The 13,221-nt window shown below is 42.8% G+C and overlaps 1 protein-coding gene across 7 annotated transcripts in view; it reads left to right on the top strand.

Moving 5' to 3' along the window:
* Positions 1–13,221, top strand: part of LOC111843347 (protein arginine N-methyltransferase 8-B) — a 44,595-nt gene that overhangs the window by 10,389 nt on the left and 20,985 nt on the right. For 4 of the 7 annotated variants that reach the window (XM_023810844.2, XM_023810849.2, XM_023810848.2 and 1 more), the window contains exons 2-4: positions 3,313–3,540; positions 3,964–4,119; positions 6,200–6,263. In XM_023810844.2, the coding sequence (XP_023666612.1) occupies positions 3,313–3,540; positions 3,964–4,119; positions 6,200–6,263 (448 nt within the window). The remainder of the gene's footprint in view (positions 1–3,312; positions 3,541–3,963; positions 4,120–6,199; positions 6,264–13,221) is intronic. The other 3 variants (XM_023810845.2, XM_023810850.2, XM_023810847.2) reach the window with 2 other exon arrangements.

Genomic DNA, 13,221 nt, shown 5'->3' with positions numbered 1-13,221 from the left:
CATGGTAACCACTGACCAGAATCAGGAGTACTTTTCCATCAGTTTGATACCAAACATGCCATACCAGCCTAGCGGTTCACACCTCACACCATCTGTATGAATTAATCAATAATTACTTATATCATGTATGTTACTGACTCACATCAGTATACGGCATAGGCGTTTTGGGTTGCATCTCAACAGATGTTACACTTTGTACAGACATTACATGACATATTCACATTCAAACAGCACATCTTAGATAGGTGTGGCCGTTAGTTTGTGGTACAGTAATACCAATTTAAGTTGCACATCTGGAAACAACATATTTTGGTTGGTGTGGCTTATCCCAATTGGTCTACTCTCCAGAATGGATAATGTACACCTTAATTCAGTTCTTTTAATGCAGCATGGTAGAGCACAAAGAGCTTGCTAACGGGCCACAAAGATTAGATAAGGGCCACAGAGGAATGTGAAAAAAGGGGGGGGGGTTGTTAAACAAAGAAAGAAGAACCTCTGAAAGTTAGGACATGCTAAGATACATGGTTACACTATTTACTTTTCAAGATTCTTCTGGTATAACCATGAGAACATATATGCAGTGGTAGCTATACATATTTATTTATTCAAATTTATATAAGTGTTTAAGTGTGAGGGGTAAAATAGGTGATATTCCTTGAACATGGTTATAAGGGTGGCACACAAAACACTAAGATTGTCTAAGGACACACACAAACATCTGTATATTGAGACTAGTAGTCATGAGTAAATCAACATACAGGGTATACAAAAGCTGAACTTAAAAGGAACTTTCTTTAGGGTGTTGGGTGAGTGGTATGTAAGGTGGAATGTATTGGGAGGGGGTTGCGTGCCAAGTGAGGGACCCCTATCCTTGAGGTCCACTCTGCTGTCCGTAGGTCCCTAAATCTTTGGGCCATAAAAGTTGGACTGCTGGCCTCCCTTGTTATCTGTGTGTTTGTGTGTGTGGGGTCACTAACCTCCCTTTGGTGCTTAGGCCAACGAGTACCTCTCTTACCAGGCTCCCCAAACTCCCAACTGGGAAAGTCAGGCTAGTGTGACATTCTTAGCCTTGCCTGCACAAATCAACTTTTGAAATGTCTCCAGGAGGGTGCAATGCTGTTTTGGGATTGCTATATTGGCAGAATGATATATTGACACTGCAGTGGTGTGACCTTATGTCACTGTCATTAGATTGACTTTATTAATCCCACAATGGGGAAATTCCTTAGAAACAGCAGCAATAATAAAAAAGACAGTCATATCTGAAGCTGCCACCTGACATGACCCACACATCATGGAGCTCAGGTGTTTGACACTGTAATAGGACAGGGGGGCATATCCAATTGTTATATATCCCCTGCTGGCATAAATCTCATTCACTGACCTTGTTCAGGAAGGATGCTATATAAAGACAAATATAACAGGATAGTACTTCTCACTGCTGGTTTTATTTCCCAGCTGTGATGCTCACAATGGTTGCTTCATGGGTAGCTTTATCTTATCTCATCTTAGCTCTATGCTCGTGGTTGACATTCAGGTCTTCTGCAATGTCCCACACGTCCCCACACATGTAAAGGCAATCCCCCGCTTTTCATAGTGTAGTCCTCGCTGAACACAATCTGTCTCAGCCCTCTGGGGGGAAAAATATTTAGTTTTGTAGATGTCCTGGATAAAGACCAAGATCCAGGCATTTAATGAATTCTTAGGCACATCCATCAGTAATATATCTGTGCGGGGAGAATGTCAACCTTGTCGAAAAATTTACCTACCTCGGCAGCGACATTCATGTCTCTGGTAAATCTTCCAATGAAGTCAGCAGATGGATTGGAAAAGCATAGGGGGTCAAGAGGTCGCTGGAAAGGGGTGTGTGGCACTCCCGATATCTTTGCAAGAGGACAAAGGTCCAAGTCATTAGAGTCCTGGCGCTCCCTGTCTTGCTGTATGGCTTTGAGACATGGATGCTATCCAGTGAGCTGAGACAAAGACTGGACTCCTTCAGTACTGTGTCTCTTCGGAGAATCCTTGGGTACCACTGGTTTAACTTTGTGTCGAATGAGCGGTTGCTAGAGGAGTTCCGAATGAGGCACATTACCTGCATTGTGAGGGAGCGTCAGTTTTGGCCATGTGGCACATTTCCCTGAGGGTGATCCTGCTCGCAGGATCCTCATTGCTGATGACCCAAGTTGCTGGATCAGGCCAAGGCTGTAGCAGATGGATGGCCATTTCCGGAGAGTGGGACTGGACTGGGGGATTGCCAGCCGGGATCCTGAGCAGTTTCGCTGTGTGGTGGGTGCGGCAACGCGCTGCATCAGCGCATGCTTCCCAAACTGACATGACCTGATGTAAAAATGTGGTCTCTTGTATGTCCCTGACTTTAGACACACAGATCTTACCAAATAAATACTATAAATGATCGCTTTTGACATCAGGCTGAAAAGGTATATTTAATATTATCAGTTTCTAAGCCAGATGCAAGAGTTTATCCCACCCCTGTATATTATAAAGCCCTATTTGCTCTTTGGACTCATGTAACCATGCTACTGAGATGCTTGTTATTTTCTCTCATAGGTATTTATTTCTTTGTGCTTATTCAGAATTTCTGAATGTGAGCATTATGGTCTGGCCATCAGGTCTCTTGGGCTCAGTTGTGTTGGAACTAGGCATGCTTATGATAGTGATACTGTATCATGGTGTCCATTATAAATAGCTTAAATGAATAATGAGGTGTTTGCGAAGTGTTAGTGAAACTGCAGCTCCCAGAGGTGTGCGCCATATCTGTAGTACTCTGAAGGCAGTGTGTATGCAGCAGATGCGGGGGGGTTGGGGCACCTTCTCCCAGCAGACACTGTGGGTGATCAACACCTAAGCAAAGAAAGTGTTGCACATGATCAACACCAGCTCCCAGCAGACATTGCAGGTGATTAACACCTCCTCCCAGGGGGTGTTGCAGATGACCAACACAACTTTATAAATACTCATTTCATAGATGCCTACACCTCCCTTTTTATGGCTAAAAGACTGGATAAAAATGGAAAGATTCAAGTTAGCTGGGTTCTTTGGAAGAAGAATTTGAAAACTTTTTTTGAGACTCAGGAAATGTTGTTTAATTTTGTGGTTTTAAACCCTCCCCATTTTTCTATGCTCCTACATCTCCCTTTGTGTTCATCACATGTGACTCTGTCCACATGTGATGTCGTTTCTCTCTTTCTATCCATTGCATGTGACTCTGCGTCTCTCTACGTGTGATATCACTCCCTGTTCATCACATGCGATTCTACCCCCTTTGGTGTGAACCCCGCCCCCATCTCTCAGCAGCCCCCGGTCAGCCATGCCCCACCGTCATCCCAGTCCTCTCAGCCTTCTACAATGTCCAAGCCAATGCTGCCTGTCCACCACCTGACCCACCCACCACACACGCTCCACGCCACATCTTTGCCCAGCTGCCCGGGCCGGGGCAAGATGACGAAGTCCATCAACCCCGAGGAGATGACGTCGCGAGACTACTACTTCGACTCCTACGCCCACTTTGGCATCCATGAGGTACTGGTGCTCCCCGAGAGGACCTGTGATCTGGGCGCGTCGGTCGACAAGAGGCTGAAGCGGTGGGGCAGTGAGGGACAGCAGGAAGACCAGTTCTTTCTGCTTTATTTATAAAATGCAGGTCAGTATGTGGGCTCTTTGCACAAAGGAGGAAAAGGAAAGTGTAAAAGTACAAAAGGGAAGTACATCAGCCATTTGCTCCGTCCTCAGGCTAACCATTTTCATTTCTCAGGCCTCCCTATTTGTCTCGCCCCCTCAGGTTCTATTCAGATTTTCCATTACCGTGTCCCTGACCAAACTATAGGCACTTACCTGGGAAAGCGGATGCAGGCTGAAAATGCATTCAGTGCCCCACTGCTCCCGGACTTGCTACATGTTTCTCTGGTCATTTTCGGCTCCATAAGGATGAACTGCCTCCCACAGGAGATGCTGAAGGACGAGGTGCGAACGCTGACCTACAGAAACTCCATGTACCACAACAAGCACGTCTTTAAGGACAAAATCGTTCTGGATGTGGGCAGCGGGACGGGGATCCTATCCATGTTTGCGGCCAAAGCAGGAGCCAGGCATGTATACGGGGTAAGAGGCAGGTCATGTGACTGATGAACAGAATGCTGGTTATAGAAGATGTGTTTACAACTTTTTTCCCTTACTTTTCTTAAGAAAACTCTTTCCTTTTATCTGCTTTAAATTATCTTATCATCTGTGCATTCCTCTGTTTCTTCAGCTAGCTGATACAGTAAGAGTTTGGATCCAACTGCTGTCACAGGGCGAGATTTCCAATTAAAACTTATCTCAGGGGTCACTGTCCTAATGTACACTGTGAAATAGAAACAAATTTCTCAGAACAAGGTCTGATATTATCATAAACACATACTTATATAATCTTTCCTTTTTGTCCCGCTACCAAATACATTAGACAGTCCTACGTTAACTTGGAGAAGAAATTACATGAAAAACCCTTCTCTCAAAATTCCTTCATTCTTCTTCAGTTTCCATGGTAGCTGCTAATTAGATCCCCTTTGGCTGGAAATGGGAAGGACAACTTTAAAGTATTTCAGTGTGACATTTATTTTGAATTTCTACCCTGTTACCGTTTAATTAAAAAAAATTGAACTCAGTTGCTCACCCTGACTGGAGTAAGCTGAAAAAAATAGCTGAAGTCTCTTTTTATTAAAAAAAAAACATGCTCAACTCAGGAGATGATGACATTAAGGTGCTGGGTTCAGACTGAACCAATAAAAATAATAGTAAATGAGTGGTATTCACTGTTCATGGATGCATTTTAACAATAGGCCTTCTTCATCGTGAAAACCTCTCTATGTGCTGCAGTGAGCCACTGGCAGCTTTAATCAGGAGCTCCAATAGAGGGCATGCATTGATGTCAGTTTCCCACCAGAACACGCCCCTCCGATGGACTGAGTGATAAAACATGCTGCAACATGACTGATTTTAATCGGGGAAACTGTGAACCAAATGCTTATCTGCATAAATTAAATGAAGTTTGACTCAACAGAGATCCTTCCCAAAAGACCAGTGGACCATGGACATTGATATGTGGCCAGAAATCAGGTTTTAAAGTAATTTAGGTAACTGTCTGCACTTACTTTCCAGAGTAGTCCTTTATAAGGAATACTGGGTTTATCTTGGCTAGGTAACACTAGCCACCCCCACTTTGTTTGTAGAACACAAAGCTCATCATCTTGGATGTTGTTTAATAAATGCTGACAAAAAAATAGTTAGACAGAATATAAATGAATGATATTAAATATTTCATTGATGAGTAGTCAATACAGCAAATAACTTGAGATATGGTTTTACCCAAAAATCCATCATAACTGACACAAAATGACAACTGCAAATCTCTGCCCACTGCCCTTCCTTGAGAGCCCCAGGGTGCCCAATCTGCCCTCATGTGGTATCTGCAGATAAATGTTGGTTCACTCTTTGTGATGGATACTAGTACATTGTTACAGGAGACAGGCAAAAACTTACTAGTACATGAGGAGATTATTCGGGAGTTTGTTTGAACTCTGCAGCAGTATGATTACAGCTCATTCATGATATGAGTGTCAGTTTGAGGTGAAGATTTCAGACAGGAAATAGTCCTCAGTTTCAGTACAAGGAGAACAGCAGACACCTACCATGGAACACCACACACACACACACACACACACACACACACACGTTTGTAATTGTATCTTTGTGGGGACTCTACAGTCATTAATATGGGGAACACTATAATCACATCATGACAATTAACCACTACCCAGCCCTAAGCTTAACTATGAGTAACCAAACAAAATACTTTTGGCATTTTTACCTTTTCGATTGCATTCATTGATTATTGTGGGGACCTGAAAAAAGGACATTTGGTCCTCACAATGTAATATAAACCTAATCCACACACACACACACAGACTTGTACTAATATCTGTGTGGGGACCATCCATTCATTTCTATGGTCAACACACTCACACATAGGGTAGGGCGCTTACCCCGAAAGGCACTTGGCTAAAATTAAACCAGTTGCCTCTCAGTGACTCAGTGTGTTTCTTACCAAACACAACAGTCAAAGGTCATGTGACATCACCAAGGGGAGCAATAATGCATTGTGTCTCCCATGAAGAATCTTATTTCCCTTTTTCTCCATTCACAGATTGAATGTTCAAGCATATCAGAATACTCAGAGAAAATCATCAAATCCAACCACCTGGACAATGGTAAGAGATAAACCTTACCCTGCAGGACCAGTGTACGGGTCATGTGGAATGTGACACTGTGTAGTGGAACTGACATTAGTTTGTTAGAGCAAGTTTGATAAGAAGCAGACATAACTTTGTTTTGAAATTGTAATGCAGTATTACTAAAATATAAAAGGGCACTATTGTTTTCTTTGTGGACTTGAATGCATTTTTAGGCTATTTGTGGAGATCACTTTTTCTTTCATTTAAAATTGCCATGGAGTCTAACATAAGGGAGTGAGAGTCGGAATACTGGTTAGCGTAAATTTTACTGTTCAACAAATTTACAACTCCCATCACTTAGGTCAGGGGTCACCAATTCCGGTCCTGGAGGGCTACTATCCAGTAAGTTTTCTATCCTACCTGGCTTCTGATGAGCCACACTAATTCTCAAGTAAATACCAGGAGCAGGTGTGGCTCATCAGAAGCCAGGTAGGACAGAAAACTTACTGGATAGTAGCCCTCCAGGACCGGAGTTGGTGACCCCTGACTTAGGGGTTGGTGAGAGTACTATCACTGACTGAAAACTGCAGCAGTGCTGTTGAAAAGAAACACAGACAAAATAATGAAATATATGAAAAGGCTTTTGATGTTGTCCCCCACAAGAGGCTCTCACTTAAACTCAAAGCGACAGGTATTTTAGGAACTGTAGTGACCTGGATTGATAACTGGTTAACGGATAGGAAGCATAGACAACATAGACAAATGTAAGGTGCTCCATGTAGGGAGCAGAAATATAAAGTACAGGTATTTTATGGGACCTACTGAAATAAAGGTAGCTGATTATGAGAAAGACCTTGGTGTGTATGTTGATGCTTCCATGTCTCATTCTTGCCAGTGCGGGGAAACAATAAAAAAGGCCAATAGGATGTTGGGGTATATCTCCAGGTGTGTGGAGTTTAAGTCAAGGGAGGTAATGCTAAGATTATACAATTCCTTGGTGAGACCTCACCTAGAATATTGTGTGCAGGTTTGGTCACCATATCACCATATCACCATATCATCAAAGGACATTGCAGCCTTAGAAAAGGTGCAGCGTAGGGCCACAAGAATGATTCCTGGTCTTAGAGGAATGTCATATGAGGAAAGGTTATTTGAGCTGAATCTGTTCAGCCTCAAGCAAAGGAGACTGAGGGGGGACATGATCCAGGTCTATAAGATTCTAACAGGTTTGGATGCTGTTCAACTGAATAGTTACTTCAGCATTAGTTCAAATACAAGAACTCGTGGCCATAGGTGGAAATTAGCGGGAGAACATTTCAAACTGGATTTAAGGAAGCACTTCTTTACACAGCGTGTAGTCAGAGTATGGAATAGTCTTCCTGATAACGTAGTGCAAGCTGAATCCTTGGGTTCCTTTAAATCAGAGCTAGATAAGATTTTAACAACTATTAGTTAAGTTCTCCCCAAGCGAGCTCGATGGGCCGAATGGCATCCTCTCGTTTGTATAGTTCTTATGTTCTTATATGCAATATGAAAAACAGTAAAATTCCTACTTTCAATGTTTGCAGTGATGTGTTATATCCAGACATTTACAACTCACTTGCATTAGCTTTAACTTTCTAATATGCAATAAATGCATAGCTTTCTTTTGTTGGACCCATAGAGAATGGAGTGTCATGCCAAGTTTAGGAGGTGATTATTAAAAAATGCTACAGTAAAAATTCACCAAAATAAGTCTACTTACACTCTGTTATACTTACTATAAGATGGTAATGCCAGATTTTTGGGACGTTTTGAAATGAAGGAGCAGGGGCCTCTACAAATAGCTGAAAAATGCAATCCGACCCATATAGAGAATGGAGTGTTGGTGCCAAATTTAGGAGGTGATTATGAGAAAATGCTACAGTAAAAATTCACCAAAATAAGTCTACTTACACTCTGCTATACTTAGTATGAGATGGTAATGGCAGATTTTTGGGACGTTTTGAAATGAAGGAGCAGGGGCCTCTACAAATAGCTGAAAAAAGAAGCATTTAAGGTGGAACGGAAACATCCGAATAAACAGCCGCAAATAAGTAGCCAACTTCAGCCTCGTAAGCGAAAGTCCCAAACAGGCAGTCAAAACCAGGGCGAAGGTACAATAAGGGCGAGGCGAAAATCGGAAATCAAGAACAAGAACAAAAACAGTCATACACGAGCAGTCACACCAAAAACAAACCGAATGAAGAGTGAGCTAGCAGGCAAGAAGCGGCAGCCTCTTCTGTCAATGAACCGGAAACTGCTCCGAAGGCGGAGTCTAGGGAGCGGTTGACGAATGAGCCAGTGGCAGGACGTCAGTAGAACCTGTAGGCAACCTCCCGAACTTACGTCACGTAACACTCTATCTATCCATCTCATATGTTTGACACTTTGTGGAAGTCATCTTGCTGCAATATTTTCCTTATTCTGTCTGTATTATGACGAGAGGTTAGCTAAGCTGAATCTGTTTAGCCTTGAGCAAAGGAGACTAAGGGGGGACATGATCCAGGTCTATAAGATTCTAACGGGTCTGGATGCTGTTCAGCCAAATGGCTATTTCAATATTAGTTTAAATACTAGAACTCGTGGCCATAAGTGGAAATTAGCGGGACGCCTATGTTTTTTGCTGTACTGATCACCATTTGTATAACCACACAAATACCTTAAAGTATAATTTTTGCAGAAAAATCATGGTTGTGGTTACCATGGGAACAGCCATGTTTTTTTCCCCTTATAAAACCATGGTTAATTTTCTTGGATAAGTCTTTTGGCCTGGAGCGCCAAATGTAGGTGCCATATATATGCTTTATATTGTATATATTTATATTTGTTATATATAAAGTGTCATATATTCCAAATGCATTTATGAAAACTGTATGTACCTTAATGATTTGATTTGATTTGATTTGGTTCCCTTTATTGCTGTTGCAATTCACCATGTCACTAGTCACAAGTACCAGCGAAAAGGAGGCCATCAACCCGACCATACATACACAAACATTACAGGGGGGCAGACAGGTCAGGAAGACAGGGGACTGTAGGAAAACTCAGAGAAACAGATTATGTTAGGAGAGTGGAGGTGAATAAAAAAAACAGCCCCCAGACTGTACTCCAGTAGGAAGTACAATATAGGAACAGAAAAAACACCTCAGCAATAAGCACATAGTCACTACAGCTCACAACACTAAAGTCGAGACTTGCAACAGGGGAGGGGAATAGGGAGGTGGAGGTCGTCCAGCATAGACAAACAGCCGTCCGTTCCTGCAGCAAATCCGCGCTGTACAAGGACCCGTTCGTTCACGCTGGGGGGTATGAAGCGGCGAAGGCGTGGGATGGGGGTAGGGTGTCCTTGTGGTTGGGGGAGAGGAATGCAAGAGAGTCTCACTGCCTTGTTCTTCAGGGGGAGTTGTTGAGCTCAGCAGAGGCCTTGGCCAAGGCCCGTGCTGATTAGGGGGGAGCCAAAAGAAGATAGAATAGGGTTGTTTGAGTTTTTATGCGAGAAGCTGTAATTTCGCAGCTCCTCTAATGTCCACGCTGGTCTCCGCCGTCTAAAATCCTGTGCAAAGCCTTGAGCTCCTCCGTGATGTTATCCAGTCTGCGGTCCATAGTCACGGTGATGTAATCAAATCTACGGTCATTTGACACTGTGATGTTATCCAGTTTGCGATCTATAGCCATAGTCTGAGCGCCAACAGCTCTGCCAAGACCATCAATCAATTTGGCCAGCCTAGTGGGGCTTTGAGCGGCTGTCACCGTTTTCTTCAATTTCCGATAAACCAGGGCGATGCCTAATCCAATCAGCATAAGACCCGTTATCAAGGTTCCGAATAGGTAGATATCTTCGATGTCCTCCACGGAAAGAGCTGCCAGACACACGACCCTCCACTTCTCCCATCCGTCCATCGTGTAGCCAGCTGCGTACGTTCCTGCAGGACAGTCAGGTTCCCCCGAACCTGCGCTCCTCTGCGAGAAGATGGTGTCAATTGCATTGAGAGACCAGTTGATCAAATCCATAATTTCCTTAGTTTTGAAGAGCAGGGCTGAGAGGGTCTCTCGAGTATAGACAGTAAGACAGTAGACTAGACTGCTGTTCCAGTCTTCTACGGATGGTTCACTCAGATACTCCAAGCAGGCGTGCAAGCTGGACACATGAGTAACCACACACAATGTAGTACTCAATCATTTCTAGTGGTATGTCTATCAAAGGATGTCCTGGTCCTTCAGTTGTTCTGTCCCTTACAAAAAGCCTGCCAGCTACAGTACTTCACTCAGATTGGCGAAGACAACATTACTGATGTTGTTGTTCGTCAGGGCGACAAACTCATTTAACCTGTCCAAAACTAAATGACTTCTGAGCAACAGAAAATCTGCAGAGTATCGTAGGGTGACCAGATAATCCATGTCAAGGAGGACACTCTGAGCTAAGACAGGAATTGTAAATTACCATTTCAATTAAAAGGACCCGGATTTCACTTGAGCACTGAGCTCTTGCTGTGTGCTGATTGGTCAGTCTCCTATAATCATGCATGTGTCACTAATGCTAATGTGAAACAGCTGGATGAGTCTTTCAGTCAAGGAAACAAACCAGTCAAAGCACAAGAAGAGCTGAACTATTTAGCCGAGCACAGGAGCCTTTCAATTTGAAAGTAGTTTGTAAAACCCGAAGTAGCTCAAAGTGTCCTGAGGGGGCGTGGCACACGAGAGGAGTGGACGATCGGGGCATGACAAGTATCTAGTTTTATAACACTTTATAAAAAATTAACTTAGTGTCCCTATCTATGGCATGAGATATATAATATATATATTTTTGCATGATTTATATAATTTCAATTGGAAAAGATTTTTTCATTTTCATGACGTTAATCTGGCTTGGAACTACTTTCATCAAAACTTCAGTTACTTTGTAAACAAACATGCCCCTCTTCGTAAATTTAGAATTAAAGGGCGGGAGAACCCATGGTTTTCAACTGACCTGGCAGATCTACTGTATAAATGTAACACCACTTGGGCCAAGGCTCGTAAGTCAAATTTAGAGACCGATTGGCTTAAATTTAGACAACTCAGAAATAAATTTACCCTTTTGCTCAGAAAAGCTAAAGCCGACTTTTACCTGTCCACCACCCTGGGAAGTCTCAATAGCCCAAAGAAATTTTGGAAAACTGTCAAATCTTTGTCCGCTAACAATGACTCAACTAATCTCCCTCCCAATATACTTGTCGACGATGCCAGAATAACTGATAGGACAGCAATATTAAATTACTTTAACAGACATTTTATTTCATCTGGTAATTTGGTTAAGTCTAATAACTTAACCACAGAATCACCAATCTCAAACTGTATAAATGAAAATATGCAGGTCTTTAATCTTAGTCCATTTACCTAAGCAGATGTAGAAAGGGCTCTTAAATCCCAGAAAATCATCAGGACCAGATAACTTAGAGCCTGTCTTTTTAAAATTAGCTTCTGAAATTATAGCTGAACCACTATGTAATATTTTTAACCTATCATTGTCAACTAACGAAATTCCCAATGACTGGAAATCAGCCTTTGTTATCCCCCTCCTGAAAGGGGGCGACCCAACTATTCTAAATAATTACAGGCCTATCTCAAAACTCTCTGTTGTCGCAAAAGTGCTTGAATCTCTGATCAATGTGCAATTAAAAGATTATTTATATAAAAATTCTGTCCTTTCACCATATCAATCAGGTTTTCGTAAAAATCATAGCACTACCACTGCTGTGATGAAGATCATAAACGACATCGTAAAAGCCCTTGATGACAAGCAATTGTCACGTAGACTAGGGAACAGAGACCAGGATCCAGGAATGCAGGGAGGACCAAGGTTTAATAGGCGGTTCAAAGAGTTCCACACCAGTAGAGAGAGCAGGAGGGGAAGTCCACTGACTCTTCCCTAGGTGGACCTGGGTAGGGAGCGAGGCTCGGGGCCGAGCCCCTGGACAGGTAAGGATGCTGGGCTGTGCGATGAGAGGCTAGAAGTACTCGTGGTCGTGGTTCAGAAGAGGAGGTCGTTGCCGGGGAAATCCGTCCGACGAAGAAAGACAAGACAAGACCACAAAGGTGAGGGGAGACACGAGGAGCCGGGCTCGGCGGGAAAGGCGGGTCAGGTTCAGGATCTGGGCTGTGGGAGGAAGGAGAAGAGGTAAGGAATCGACAGGAGGCAAACAGGTCAGGTAAAGGAGAACGGGTAGACAGGAGACAGGAGAATTGCTTGGTAAGGCTACGTAACATGAGCGCAATACTTCGCACTGTCCTGTAGTGCTGAATCTCCTAATATCAGGAGGTTAATTGCCTCCTGAGTGGCTGCACCTGTCTGGCTCCGCCCTCGCTGACGTGACAGCAATGTTGCCTTTCTTTGTTTTTAGACTTATCTAAAGCCTTTGACACTGTTGATCATAAAATTTTGATTAATCGTCTTATAGATATTGGTTTAGCCAAACAAACAGTTGGGTGGTTTGCAAACTATCTCACAGGAAGAACCCAGGCAATTCAGGCAGAAGGCTCTACCTCAGATTTACTGCATATTCATAAGGGGGTCCCACAAGGTTCGATTCTTGCCCCATTATTGTTCAGCATATATATAAATAATCTGGGACGGAACATTCCAAACTCAACTTTTCACCTTTATGCTGATGATACCGCAATCTACTGCTCTGCACCTACTCCCGCAAAGGCTTTTGAATATCTTCAAGATGCTTTTGACAAAGTACAAGAACAACTTTGTCATTTAAAACTCAGTTTAAATGCTGACAAAACAAAACTTATGTTCTTCACCACCTCAAAAATAGATTGATTAACATTAGCCGGAAAAATTTTAACAAAAGATGGTCACCAAATACAATTGGTGTCAAATTTCAAATACCTAGAACTTTTAATTGACGACCATCTGTCTTGTAAGGAACATATAACAAAAAAGCTGAAATCCCTTTTAGGATTCTATTATAGACACAAATCGTGC

Source organism: Paramormyrops kingsleyae, chromosome 3, assembly GCF_048594095.1.
Source record: "Paramormyrops kingsleyae isolate MSU_618 chromosome 3, PKINGS_0.4, whole genome shotgun sequence".
In the NCBI taxonomy this organism is placed as follows: domain Eukaryota; kingdom Metazoa; phylum Chordata; class Actinopteri; order Osteoglossiformes; family Mormyridae; genus Paramormyrops; species Paramormyrops kingsleyae.
The sequence above is the reverse complement of the archived record's forward strand: the minus strand, read 5'-3'. Positions and strand labels throughout refer to the sequence as shown.